Below are 15,000 nucleotides of genomic sequence, written 5' to 3'. Positions count from 1 at the left end.
AAACTGGTAAGACTGGCAATCAATCAAATCAACCTATCAATCCATCAACTCATTATCAAGCCCTTGATTTAGTGAATTAGGTGTGTCAGACTGCGTGCAGACAGGCAGCCCAATTCTGTCATCTTTTTCCCGCTCATTGGTCTTTTCACCAATCACATCAGATCTTTTCACATTAGCTTTTTTTCAGATCTGATTGGTCAAAGGACCAATTAGTGAAAAAAAGATCAGAATTGGGCTGCCTGTCTAATTGCAGCCTTAGTAGTACTGGGTTGTAATACAAACCTGCACCCCGTGAGTCCCAAGTAGGATGAAGAACAGGAAGTTGGAGGACAACCTAGTCTAGTTCCAATAAAATCCCTGTTTTCAGTGACTATTCACCTTGTTGCAGTAAAATGAAGCACAAGTAGATATGGTGGTATCATCAAACTCTGCTTCTGTTCAATCTACAGTCTACACCCCTCTAGGATAAACATTCAATTAGACCAGGTTCTGCCTTGCCATTAGTCCCTAGTCTGCTCCTACTCTCCTCTTTTCTCTCTTCTCCTCCTCTTCTCTCTTCTCTCCTTTTTTCTCTTTGTCTCTCCTCTTCGCTTCTCTCTCTCAGGGGCTGTTCTCTGTTGATGATGAAGGGGATCTGGAGCTGTCCTTTTAAACCCTTTCAAACTGCTGTACACATGCTGGTACACATGAGCGTGTTGGTGCATGATTTCACAGGTTTGAATGTTCATGTACTGTAGAGTTTTGACTTGACTCAATTAAGTTTTTTTTAAATAGTGTCCCTCCCTCCCTCCACTCTTTCTCTCCCTCTTCCTCTCCCTATGTCTCTCCTGTCTTTTCTTTCTCCCCCTCTGCTTCTCTCTCTGTGTGTGTAAGCAGACAGTGTAGTATCAGTGAGTGTTAATGGTATGTAATATCTCACATTAGGCCCAGTCTCTTTCCTGCATTACTCTGCTCATTAATCCCCACAGTGTGGATAGGGTGGGGCCGTTTCATCTGATTGGGTTAGCAGTGTTCTGTGCCTCATAAGGAAGGTTTGAAATGGAGTTAGGGCTCCTGGTGATACAACAGTTAGTAGGGTGTTCTGTCCCTCATAAGGAAGGTCTGTAAAGGAGTTAGGGCTCCTGGTGATACAACAGTTAGTAGGGTGTTCTGTCCCTCATAAGGAAGGTCTGTAAAGGAGTTAGGGCTCCTGGTGATACAACAGTTAGTAGGGTGTTCTGTCCCTCATAAGGAAGGTCTGTAAAGGAGTTAGGGCTCCTGGTGATACAACAGTTAGTAGGGTGTTCTGTGCCTCATAAGGAAGGTCTGTAAAGGAGTTAGGGCTCCTGGTGATACAACAGTTAGTAGGGTGTTCTGTGCCTCATAAGGAAGGTCTGTAAAGGAGTTAGGGCTCCTGGTGATACAACAGTTAGTAGGGTGTTTTGTCCCTCATAAGGAAGGTCTGTAAAGGAGTTAGGGCTCCTGGTGATACAACAGTTAGTAGGGTGTTTTGTCCCTCATAAGGAAGGTCTGTAAAGGAGTTAGGGCTCCTGGTGATACAACAGTTAGTAGGTGTTCTGTGCCTCATAAGGAAGGTCTGTAAAGGAGTTAGGGTTCCTGGTGATACAACAGTTAGTAGGGTGTTCTGTGCCTCATAAGGAAGGTCTGTAAAGGAGTTAGGGTTCCTGGTGATACAACAGTTAGTAGGGTGTTCTGTGCCTCATAAGGAAGGTCTGTAAAGGAGTTAGGGCTCCTGGTGATACAACAGTTAGTAGGGTGTTCTGTGCCTCATAAGGAAGGTCTGTAAAGGAGTTAGGGTTCCTGGTGATACAACAGTTAGTAGGGTGTTCTGTGCCTCATAAGGAAGGTCTGTAAAGGAGTTAGGGTTCCTGGTGATACAACAGTTAGTAGGGTGTTCTGTGCCTCATAAGGAAGGTCTGTAAAGGAGTTAGGGTTCCTGGTGATACAACAGTTAGTAGGGTGTTCTGTGCCTCATAAGGAAGGTCTGTAAAGGAGTTAGGGTTCCTGGTGATACAACAGTTAGTAGGGTGTTCTGTGCCTCATAAGGAAGGTCTGTAAAGGAGTTAGGGCTCCTGGTGATACAACAGTTAGTAGGGTGTTCTGTGCCTTTGTGACTGTGTAATGTTTTGTCAGAAGCAACGTTTTAATCTCTATTTTAAATTGGATTAAATCATTTGTAATGTGCATTATACTTAACCTAATCATACAGTTACGTAACTCATTTGGTACATATGTTAGTGGCAGACATTAAGCAGAAGAAGTGCACACACACATTTTGTTACATTTTACAATATGACTAATGTATAAAAAAAAAAATTCCCCTCATCAGTCTACACACAATACCCCATAATGACAAAGTAAAAAAATATCACATTTGCGTAAGTATTCAGACACTTTACTCAGTGCTTTGTTGAAGCACCCTTGGCAGTGATTAGAGCCTCATCTTCTTGGGTATTACGCTACAAGCTTGGCACAGATGTATTTGGGGGTTTCTGCCATTCTTTTCTGCAGATCCACTCCTGCTCTGTCAGGTTGGATGGGGAGAGTTGCTGAACAGCTTTTTTCAGGTCTCTCCAGAGAAGTCTGGGTTCTGGCTGGGCCACTCAAGGACATTCAGAGACAGTCTGAGGTCCTGAGTGCTCTGGAGCAGGTTTTCATCAAGGGTTCTCTGTACCTTGCTCCGTTCATATTTCCCTCGATCCTGACTAGTCTTCCAGTCCCTGCTGCTGAAAAACATCCCCACACCAGGATGCTGCCACCACCATGCTTCACCGTAGGGATGGTGCCAGGTTTGAATACATTTGCAAAAATGTCTAAAACCCTGGTCGCTTTGTCATTATGGGGTATTGTGTGTAGATTGCTGAGGATTTTAGATTTATTTAATACATTTTAAAATAAGGCTGTCAAGGGGTCCGAGTACTTTCCGAAGGCACTGTATATGATATAGGCACATTACGCCCGACAGAAAACATCAACGCCCGTAGATGTAGCTAGCTGTCGTGGTTCCTCCTTTAGAAGATGTGATCTTACACCGCGGGACTTGGAGGTACCCAGCATCACTGCTTCATTGCTCCAGACCACCACAAGGGGGAGTTAGAGCACTCATTATGCATTTGGGTCACAAGGTTTTTATATGACCAATCATATCGAGTGGTTCCAATGACAAATTTGACGCAAGCCACCCGTCCCTGGTGACTTTCTTCAGCAAAGATGGCTGACAAAACATTATGGTAGGAGCAAATGTAAGTAATTCTAACGTCATAATGAGTCAAGCAAAAAATGTACAATTGAAGTTAAGTTACGAAAATCGCTATTTAGCTCGTTTTTTTTCAGTCATCCAATACCAGGCGTATCAAACTCCATTCTTTGAATGATGCTGTATCTGCATGTATGTATTACAATTATACACTTATACACTACTGGGACTTCAATGATTACACATTGTAACTATGCAATAGACTAGAAACATTATTTAGGTAAAGGCTGATTTTGTAATTCATATATACAGAATAAAAACCAGTACATCCTGCCAACACGCCCACAAGCGAGCCACTCAGGCGGAGAATGACGCGTGGAAGAGAGCGAGGAACCAGATGGGAGTAACAATCCAGGCTATTTGCTCTGAGACCGGCATAATAATGTCATGAAACAAGCAGGGAGCAGGTTTCAAACCCTCAACATTCTAGCCCGAAGTCCAGCATGCTATCGACTGTGCCCAAATGTATTAATTGTGGTTGGTGCAGATTGTGGCTAAAACACTTTGTTAATTGGAATCTTTAACTTGGAAAGGGGAAACGGTATTATTATTAGTTTTTCACAAGCGTAGCAGGATGGTCTATTAGCTGAACAGTAGACTATTCAACCTTTACTAAAGAATTGTTTAATAGCCCAGCTTGGTGTGAACCCCCCCCCCCCAACAACTCCAGTCACCCAAATCATAGACTGTTCTCTCTGCTACCGCACGGCAAGCGGTACTGGAGCACCAAGTCTAGGTCCAAAACGCTCCTTAACAGCTTCTACCCCCAAGCCATAAGACTGCTGAACAAGTAATCAAATGGCCACCCGGACTATTTACATTGACACCCCCCCATTTGTTTTTTCACTGCTGCTACGCGCTCTCCATTATCTATGCATAGTTACTTTACCCCTACCTACATGTACAAATGACCTGGACTAACCTGTACCTCCACACATTGTCTCGGTAATGACCCCCTGTATGTAGCCTCGTTATTGTTATTCTGTGTTTATTATATTATTTAGTAAATATTTTCTTCGCTCTATTTCTTGAACTGTAATGTTGGTAAGGGCTTGTAAGTAAGCATATACACCTGTTGTATTCAGCACTTAATCTTATTTTTCATCCAGATGCCATCTTTCATCCTCCTCATCCTCATCCTCTTCCTCTCTCCACTGTGTTAATATTGTCCTCTCCTCTGTGCTCCAGGCCAGCCAGCTGGGGGTGTACAAGGCCTTTGTTGACAACTACAAGACAGCGGTGGAGACAGCAGAGAAATGCAGACAGGCCAACGTCCAGTTCCAGCAGATCTCTGAGGTAAGTGCTGGTCTCACACACACACACACACACACACCGAGAGCTGTAAGTTACATCAGTTATCAGTGCTGCAATTTGTACTCATATAGGGAGTTGTGTGTATATATTTGTTGTGTGTGTTTGTCCAGCCCTGCAGTCTGCTGCTGCAGCCCCATTCCTCCTCTCAGCTCAACTCTGCCTGTCAGGCTGTTTGTGTTTGTGTCTCTGTTTGTTTGTGTGCGTGTGTCCTGCTTCTATACCCTGTTCCTATACTGCTAACTTCCCATACTGCTAAAACTGTAATACACCAGTAATCACACATCATACATTTTCTTCCAGAACCTGAAAGTAAAGGGACCCAAGGACTCTAAGGACTGTACCACAAATGTCACCATGGAAGGTAAAGAGATGCGTTCCTTAATAACTTTTTAAAAATGTATGTGGATTTTACAGAGTAAGAAAAAAACATAAATATAATAGATGTGTTCTGATCTAGATGTGTTCTGATCTAGATGTGTTCTGATCTAGATGTGTTCTGATCTAGATGTGTGTGTCTGAAGGTACTGAAGCTGCTATGGCTCTTTTAAAGGCCCAGTGCAGTCAATATTATGTTTTTCCTGTGTTTCAAATAATTGTACAACAGCTGTTAAAACTAACACTATAAAAGTGTGGGAAAAAATGTATCGGTGTTATTTCTTAACAGTTGCTGGTTGAACATACAATCTACACAGGGCGGGAGTTTTGACTTTCCATGGTGACATCACCATGCGTTGAATTGGTTAATAGACCAATAACAAAGAGATTTCCAAACCTCTCTCCAATAACAGCTAGTCTTTAGTTTTCCCCCTCCACTCCCAGACAGTCTTAGCAAAATTCTTGCTTGATAAATCATTTCTTTGCTTAAAAGCTATTTTTTCCCATTTGAATAGAAATATATTACAGTAAGATACTTAATTGTTACCCAGAAAATATTTGAAGGACACAGAGAGAGAGACGGACACAGAGAGAGAGAGAGACGGACACAGAGAGAGAGAGAGACGGACACAGAGAGAGAGAGAGACGGACGCAGAGAGAGAGAGAGACGGACGCAGAGAGAGAGAGAGCACACACACACACACACACACTATTTTAGTTGTTGTACACCCCTCTGTGCCCCCCTTCTCTCTCTCTCTGAGTTTGCAAATTGGATTACATTTACATTTGAGTAATTTAGCAGACACTCTTATCGAGAGCGACTTACAGTAGTGAATGCATACATTTCATGCATTTCTTTTTTGGTACTGGCCCCCCATGGGAATCGAACCCACAACTATGGCATTGCACACACCATGCTGGCGTTGCAAACACCATGCTCTACCAACTGAGCCACAGGGAAGACATGGATGAGGGCCAATGGTTGGCATTGATCAGTTTAGACCAGTCAGGGAGCTGGGCTGGCCGAGGTCTCTCTAGCTAAGCCATGTCTCAGTGTTGTATATCCAGGACTGCTGATTGGCTTTGACCCACATTGACACCCTGGTTACCGAGGAGGAGCTGTCCGTCAGGTTGTCAGAGTGACCTTGGGTGTTCCATCACAGGCACCACACGGTGAAGCTCTATTGGTTACCTATAATCAGCAGCCCTCACTTCTCCATCACTCCTCTAATCAGCATCCCTCACTTCTCCATCACTCCTCTAATCAGCATCCCTCACTTCTCCATCACTCCTCTAATCAGCAGCCCTCACCTCTCCATCACTCCTCTAATCAGCAGCCCTCACTTCGCCATCACTCTTCTAATCAGCAGCCCTCACTTCTCCATCACTCTTCTAATCAGCAGCCCTCACTTCTCCATCACTCCTCTAATCAGCAGCCCTCATTCCAGTCCTCTAATCAGCAGCCCTCACTTCTCCATCACTCCTCTAATCAGCAGCCCTCACTTTTCCATCACTCCTCTAATCAGCATCCCTCACTTCTCCATCACTCCTCTAATCAGCAGCCCTCATTCCAGTCCTCTAATCAGCAGCCCTCACTTCTCCATCACTCCTCTAATCAGCATCCCTCACTTCTCCATCACTCCTCTAATCAGCAGCCCTCACTTCTCCATCACTCCTCTAATCAGCATCCCTCACTTCTCCATCGCTCCTCTAATCAGCAGCCCTCACTTCTCCATCACTCCTCTAATCAGCAGCCCTCATTCCAGTCCTCTAATCAGCAGCCCTCACTTCTCCATCACTCCTCTAATCAGCATCCCTCACTTCTCCATCACTCCTCTAATCAGCAGCCCTCACTTCTCCATCACTCCTCTAATCAGCATCCCTCACTTCTCCATCGCTCCTCTAATCAGCAGCCCTCACTTCTCCATCACTCCTCTAATCAGCAGCCCTCACTTCTCCATCACTCCTCTAATCAGCAGCCCTCACTTCTCCATCACTCCTCTAATCAGCATCACTCACTTCTCCATCACTCCTCAAATCAGCATCCCTCATTCCAGTCCTCCAATCAGCAGCCCTCACTTCTCCATCACTCCTCTAATCAGCAGCCCTCACTTTTCCATCAGTCCTCTAATCAGCAGCCCTCATTCCAGTCCTCTAATCAGCAGCCCTCACTTCTCCATCACTCCTCTAATCAGCATCCCTCACTTCTCCATCACTCCTCTAATCAGCATCCCTCATTCCAGTCCTCTAATCAGCATCCCTCACTTCTCCATCACTCCTCTAATCAGCAGCCCTCACTTCTCCATCACTCCTCTAATCAGCATCCCTCACTTTTCCATCACTCTTCTAATCAGCAGCCCTCACTTCTCCATCACTCCTCTAATCAGCAGCCCTCATTCCAGTCCTCTAATCAGCAGCCCTCACTTCTCCATCACTCCTCTAATCAGCATCCCTCACTTCTCATCACTCCTCTAATCAGCAGCCCTCACTTCTCCATCACTCCTCTAATCAGCATCCCTCACTTCTCCATCACTCCTCTAATCAGCAGCCCTCACTTCTCCATCACTCCTCTAATCAGCAGCCCTCACTTCTCCATCACTCCTCTAATCAGCATCCCTCACTTCTCCATCGCTCCTCTAATCAGCAGCCCTCACTTCTCCATCGCTCCTCTAATCAGCAGCCCTCATTCCAGTCCTCTAATCAGCAGCCCTCACTTCTCCATCAGTCCTCTAATCAGCATCCCTCACTTCTCCATCAGTCCTCTAATCAGCATCCCTCACTTTTCCATCAGTCCTCTAATCAGCATCCCTCATTCCAGTCCTCTAATCAGCATCCCTCACTTCTCCATCACTCCTCTAATCAGCAGCCCTCACTTTTCCATCAGTCCTCTAATCAGCAGCCCTCATTCCTCTAATCAGCATCCCTCACTTCTCCATCACTCCTCTAATCAGCAGCCCTCACTTTTCCATCAGTCCTCTAATCAGCAGCCCTCATTCCACTCCTCGTGTCTCTTTCCTCTGTCTGCTGCTGAACTTTGAACTGTGCTTCTGTGAGTTCCTGAGTCCTTGGAGATGAAGAGACTGAGATGAAGGCTGTTGAGTCAGTACAAAGCAGGAGCTGGTAGTTTTGTGGGGGGGGGAGTAAGTTAGTGAAATGTTAGTCAGGGATCATAAGCAGCCCAGTATCAAAGCAGGAACTGGTAGTTTTGTGGGGGGGGGAGTAAGTTAGTGAAATGTTAGTCAGGGATCATAAGCAGCTCAGTATCAAAGCAGGAACTGGTAGTTTTGTGGGGGGGGGGGAGTAAGTTAGTGAAGTGTTATTCAGGGATCATAAGCAGCTCAGTATCAAAGCAGGAGCTGGTAGTTTTGTGGGGGGGGGAGTAAGTTAGTGAAGTGTTATTCAGGGATCATAAGCAGCTCAGTATCAAAGCTTAGGAGTTCAGTCAACACATCAACAAGGGCTTGGATTTCTCTGTCTTTTTAGCATATTCTCCTGTTTACCTTTTTCTCCATCTCTCCATCTCTCTCTCGGTTCTCACCCAGTCTGTCACAACAACTCTCTCTTTCTGTCTCTGCTGCAAAGCTTCCTGGGATATCAGCTTAGTGTCACAGATCTGGTTGGTAACAGGATTGGCTCCTGAGATGTGAGAGAAGGAGAGGAAGAAGAAAGACACAGAGACAGGTTTAAGAGAAGTTTAGGATAGAAATGTGATTTGGAGATTGTGTGCACAAGTTTGTGTAGTTTCCGTAGTAGCAGAGTAAATCTGCAATGGAAGCAAACTGCTATGTAACCAATAAGGCTGCTCAGAGTGCTGCGAGGCTGGAGCTTCACTGCATGTTCAACAGGCTGTCTATTAAGACTGTGTGTGTGTGTGTGTGTGTGTGTGTGTGTGTGTGTGTGTGTGTGTGTGTGTGTGTGTGTGTGTGTGTGTGTACACAGTACCAGTCAAAAGTTTGGACACACCTACTCATTCAAGGCTTTTTCTTTATTTTACTATTTTCTACATTGTAGAATATTAGTGAAGACATAAACTATGAAATAACACACATGGAATCATGTAGTGTGTTCAGTGTTAAACAAATCAAAATATATTTTATACAGTGCTGTGAAAAGTATTTGCCCTATTCCTGATTTCTTATTTTTTTGCACATTTGTCACACTTAAATGTTTCAGATCATCAAACAAATGTAAATATTCCACAAAGATAACCCAAGTAAACCTAAAATGCAGTTTTTAAGTGATTTTATTTATTAAGGGAAAAAGCTATCCGATCCTTCATGGCCCCATGTGAAAAGGTAGTTGCCCCCTAAACCTAATCACTGGTTGTGCCACCCTCAGCAGCAACAACTGCAATAACTGGCAATGAGTCTTTCACATCGCTGTGGAGGAATGTTGGCCCACTCGTCTTTGCAGAATTGTTTTAATTCAGCCACATTGGAGGATTTTCGAGCATGAACCGTCTTTTTAAGGTCACGCCACAGCATGTCAATCAGATTCAAGTCCGGACTTTGACAAAACCTTAATTTTTTATTTTTTTAAGCCATTCAGAGGTGAACTTGCTGGTGTGTTTTGGATCATTGTCCTGCTGCAGAACCCAAGTGCGCTTCAGCTTGAGGTCATGAACTGATGGCTGGACATTCTCCTTCAGGATGTTTTGGTAGAGAGCAGAATTCATGGTTCCATCAATCACAGCAAGTCGCCCAGGTCCTGAAGCAGCAAAGCAGCCCCAGACCATCACACTACCACCACCATATTTGACTGTTGGTATGATGTTCTTTTTCTGAAATGCTGTGTTACTTTTACGCCAGATGTAACGGGACGCACACCTTCCAAAAAGTTCAACTTTTGTCTCGTCAGTCCACAGAATATTTTCCCAAAAGTCTTGGGGATCATCAAGATGTTTTTTGCCAAAAGTGAGACGAGCCTTTATGTTGTTTTTGATCAGCAGTGTTTTTTTCCTTGGAACTCTGCCATGGATGCCATTTTTCCCCAGTCTCTTTCTTATGGTTGAGTGATGCAAGTGAGGCCTGCAGTTCTTTAGATGTTGTTGTGGGTTCTTTTGTGACCTCTTGGATGAGTCGTCGCTGCGCTCTTGGGGTGATTTTGGTAGGCCGGCCACTCCTGGGAAGGTTCACCACTGTTCCAAATTTTCTCCATTTGTGATAATGGCTCTCACTGTGGTTCACTGGAGTCCCAAAGCTTTAGAAATGGCTTTGTAACCCTTTCCAGACTGATAGATGTCAATTACGTTGTTTCTCATCTGTTCCTGAATTTCTTTTGATCGCGGCATGATGTCTTGCTTTTTGAGATCTTTTGTCCTACTTCACTTTGTCAGACAGGTCCTATTTAAGTGATTTCTTGATTCAACAGGTCTGGCAGTAATCAGGCCTGGGTGTGGCTAGTGAAATTGAACTCGGCTTTCCAAAAAATGTGATTAACCACAGTAAATTCATGATTTAACAAGAGGGGGGCAATTACTTTGTCACGTAGGGCCATGAAGGTTCGGATAGCTTTTTTCCCCTAATTTGATTTATTATCACTTAAAAACTGCATTTTGTGTTTACTTGGGTTATCTTTGTGTAATATTAAAATTTGTTTGATGATCTGAAACATTTAAGTGTGACAAATGTTCAAAAAAGACAGGAAGGGAGCAAATACTTTTCAACAGCACTATATATGAGATTCTTCAAAGTAGCCACCCTTTGTCTTGATGACAGCTTTGCAGACTCTTGGCATTCTCTCAACCAGCTTCATGAGGTAGTCACCTGGAATGCATTTCAATTAACAGGTGTGCCTTGTTAATTTGTGAATTGTATTTCCTTCTTAATGCGTTTGAGCAAATCAGTTGTTGTGACAAGGTAGGGGTGGTATACAGAAGATAGCCCTATTTGGTGAAAGACCAAGTCTGTATTATGGCAAGAACAGCTCAAATAAGCAGAGAAATGACATTCCATCATGGAAAAGCATTCCTCATGAAGCTGGTTGAGAGAATGCCAAGAGTGTGCAAAGCTGTCATCAACTACTTTGAAGAAGCTAAATATATATTTTGATTTGTTTAACACCTTTTTTGGTTACTACATGAATCCATATGTGTTATTTCATAGTTTTGATGTCTTCACTATTATTCTACAATGTAGAAAATAGTAAATAGAAAAATCCTGGAATGAGTAGGTGTGTGTGTGTGTGTGTGTTTGTGTGTGTGTGTGTGTGTGTTTGTGTGTGTGTGTGTGTTTGTGTGTGTGTGTGTGTGTGTGTGAGAGAGAGAGAACCCGACAAGGGATTACATAAGCCCTGTTACCAAGCAGAGTCTATCAGTGTGAAGTTGAGCCAAAGGGCTGCAAGTGTGTGATATATAATTTGAAGAGCGGTGTGAGAATGAGTAATGTAGACCGGGTCAGGAAGTTCATCCTGATGTGGATTGAGTGGGAAGGTTTCTGAACACAACCTTGTTCAGCAGAGAGTGAGTAACAGAGCTTAGAGGGAACGACATTAGTGTCTGTGTGTGTCCGTCTCTGCAGGTTAGCAGACACCTGAGATTGTGAATGATAGAATTGTCTGCCCCCTACCGCAGGAAACTTGTGCCCAGCCAAGCATGTAATAGGCTTTTTGACTGTTTTTCTGCATTGTGTGTAGGTGTGTGCCTGTGTGCGTGCCAAACCAAACTGAGTGCCCTCATCTTGTCCTTTCCCACAGCTCTCCTGTACAAGCCGATTGACCGTGTGACCAGAAGCACACTGGTTCTTCATGTGAGTACACACACGTGGTACAGCCATGAGGGATTCCTGATCTGCCCAGAGACAAATTACAAGATTGGATTAGAGGGGACCACAACGTAGAGCTAGATTGAATAGATAGGACAAGATGGATACACATCAGGGATTAAGAGTTAGTGCTGTCACGAGAAACACAGTGATGGAGCTGGGAGGAATTTATCTAGAAAGCCCTGAAGGGCTTAACAATGCAGGTTCTGGATCCACCTGGAAAGTCAAACCCTGCCTTCTGCTGCTTATAGGAAGTGTTCCATTCCATTTGCTAAGCCTATACTTTTCCTCTGCACGGTCTATCGAAATGACATGCTGTTAGAAACAATATACTCTCCTTTGATGGGCTACAACGAAGTGGAAAGCGGAAGCCGCCCACAAAGCAAGCAGAGATGCCGAGACGTCTCCTCCAGTCTAGCTTCCAGTGCATTTCATGAATATGTTTTACATAAAGCTAGTGGAACCATGGCTAAACAAACACCAGCTGGTTTCCTACAAACAAAGGTCAGGCCAGATCATGCAAATCAAACACACGGCCTGCATCCCAAATGGCACCCTGTTTTCTATTTAGTGCACTTTTGACCAGGGCCCATTGGGTTTGACCAGGGCCCATAGTGCAATATACAGCTGAAGTCTGAAGTTTACACACACTTAGGTTGGATTCATTAAAACTAGTTTTTCAACCACTCCACTAATTTCTTATTAACAAACTATAGTTTTGGCAAGTCGGTTAGGACATCTACTTTGTGCATGACACAAGTAATTTTTCCAACAATTGTTTGCAGACAGATTATTTCACTTATAATTCACTGTCTCACAATTCCAGTGGGTCAGAAGTTTACATACACTAAGATGACTGTGCCTTTAAACAGCTTGTAAAATTCAAGGAAATGATGTCATGGCTTTAGAAGCTTCTGATAGGCTAATTGATATCATTTGAGTCAATTGGAGGTGTACCTGTAGATGTATTTCAAGGCCTACCGTCAATCTCAGTGCCTCTTTGCTTGACATCATGGGAAAATCAAAAGAAAAATAATTGTAGACCTCCACAAGTCTGGTTCATCCTTGGGAGCAATTTCCAAACGCCTGAAGGTACCACGTTAATCTGTACAAACAACAGTACGCAAGTATAAACACCATGGGACCACGCAGCCGTCATACCGCTCAGGAAGGAGACGCGTTCTGTCTCCTAGAGATGAACGTACTTTGGTGCAAAAAGTGCAAATCAATCCCAGAACAACAGCAAAGGACCTTGGGAAGATGCTGGAGGAAACGGGTACAAAAATATCTATATCCACAGTAAATCGAGTCCAATATCGACATAACCTGAAAGGCTGCTCAGCAAGGAAGAAGCCACTGCTCCAAAACCACCATAAAAAAGCCAGACTACGGTTTGCAACTGCACATGGGGACAAAGATAGTACTTTTTGGAGAAATGTCCTCTGGTCTGATGAAACAAAAATAGAACTGTTTGACCATAATGACCATCGTTATGTTTGGAGGAAAAAGGGGGAGGCATGCAAGCCGAAGAACACCATCCCAACCGTGAAGCACGGGGTGGCAGCATCATGTTGTGGGGGTGCTTTGATGCAGGAGGGACTGGTGCACTTCACAAAATAGATGTCATCATGAGGGAGCAAAATTATGTGGATATATTGAAGCAACATCTCAAGACATCAGTCAGGAAGTTAAAGCTTGGTCGCAAATGGGTCTTCCAAATGGACAATGACCCCAAGCATACTTCCAAAGTTGTGGCAAAATGGCTTAAGGACAACAAAGGCAAGGTATTGGAGTGGCCATCACAAAGCTCTGACCTCAATCCCATAGAAAATGTGTGGGCAGAACTGAAAAAGCGTGTTTGAGCAAGGAGGCCTACAAACCTGACTCAGTTACACCAGCTCTGTCAGGAGGAATGGGCCACAATTCACCCAACTTATTGTGGGAAGCTTGTGGAAGGCTACGCAAAACATTTGACCCAAGTTAAACAATTTAAAGGCAATGCTGCCAAATACTAATTCGGTGTATGTAAACTTCTGACTCACTGGGAATGTGATGAAAGAAATAAAAGCTGAAATAAATCAATCAATCATTCTCTCTACTATTATTCTGACATTTCACATTCTTCAAATAAAGTGGTGATCCTAACTGACCTAAGACAGGGAATTTTTACTAGGATTAAATGTCAGGAATTGTGAAACACCTTAGCCAAATACATTTAAACTCAGTTTATGTTAACTTCCGACTTCAACTGTATATAGGGAATATGGTACCATTTGTGTTACAGCCACAGACGGTGAAAGTTTCTGTATTATTTTGTCTTATATACCGTATAAAGACGTACTGTACCATCAGCTCAACCTTCCAGAGGTTGTCACAGTAAATTAACTGAGGTGTGCTGACAAGGCATAAATCAGCCTGTTGGCTTTTCTTTCACACGCTCCTCTGAAAAAAGTATTTTAGTTCCACTGAGATAATAAAATATTAGCAATGTAGAGGCAGACTGTCTCAGCCATTAGGTAGCACTAAAAGTCAGAGAGTTAGTTACGCCCACTGTTCCATCAGGGAGAGACTCCATATGCTTTAATTAGAGGAAAGAAAACCCAGCATAACGTCCAGTTCATCAAAATGGATGAGTAGATCTGCTGTTAAAGGTTTAAAACACCTACATATTGACTCTTCTTAGACAATCATTTGAATGTTTTTAAATTGGGGTCTCTGTGACTATTTGAGAGTTGCGTTGCGATATCCCCGGGGTGTGTAATATCTAATGGTCTCTCTCTGTGTGTGTTATAATAGGACCTGCTGAAGCACACCCCTAAGGACCACCCAGACTTCCCCCTGCTGCAGGACGCTCTGAGGATCTCCCAGAACTTCCTGTCCTCCATCAATGAAGAGATTGACCCCCGCAGGACCGCCATCACCACGCCTAAAGGAGAGGTGGGGTGTCATACTCTCACACACACACCATTGTACCAGACTATCTAATGCTTTTCAGCAATTCATGTTGTAACCTTGGGGAAGTGTGTCAATGTATTTGTGAATTGTGTTTTGGGGTCAGAAAGAAACCGACAGTGTCTCTCCTCCTTCTGCCCTCATCCTCAATCTCTTCATTACTCTCCTCTACACATTGCCTCTATATATATTCTCTCTCTATATATTCTCCGATAAGTGAATATCTCTACTTCTCCCCTCTACCCCTCTCTCGTCATCTCTCCTCTCTCATCTCCCTAGCCCCCCTCTCTCTCTATATCTCTCTCTATATCGTCTCTATATCTCTCTCTATCTTCTCTCTCT

General features: G+C 43.7%; 1 protein-coding gene across 6 annotated transcripts in view; it reads left to right on the top strand.

Moving 5' to 3' along the window:
- Positions 1-15,000, top strand: part of abr (ABR activator of RhoGEF and GTPase) — a 233,895-nt gene that overhangs the window by 113,759 nt on the left and 105,136 nt on the right. For all 6 annotated transcript variants that reach the window (XM_029700420.1, XM_029700422.1, XM_029700424.1 and 3 more), the window contains 5 exons: positions 1-6; positions 4,445-4,552; positions 4,871-4,931; positions 11,639-11,691; positions 14,503-14,643. The exon at positions 1-6 is cut by the window's left edge and continues 180 nt beyond it. In XM_029700420.1, the coding sequence (XP_029556280.1) occupies positions 1-6; positions 4,445-4,552; positions 4,871-4,931; positions 11,639-11,691; positions 14,503-14,643 (369 nt within the window). The remainder of the gene's footprint in view (positions 7-4,444; positions 4,553-4,870; positions 4,932-11,638; positions 11,692-14,502; positions 14,644-15,000) is intronic.

The sequence above is a fragment of the Salmo trutta genome, chromosome 19 (genome assembly GCF_901001165.1).
Source record: "Salmo trutta chromosome 19, fSalTru1.1, whole genome shotgun sequence".
NCBI lineage: Eukaryota > Metazoa > Chordata > Actinopteri > Salmoniformes > Salmonidae > Salmo > Salmo trutta.
The sequence above is the reverse complement of the archived record's forward strand: the minus strand, read 5'-3'. Positions and strand labels throughout refer to the sequence as shown.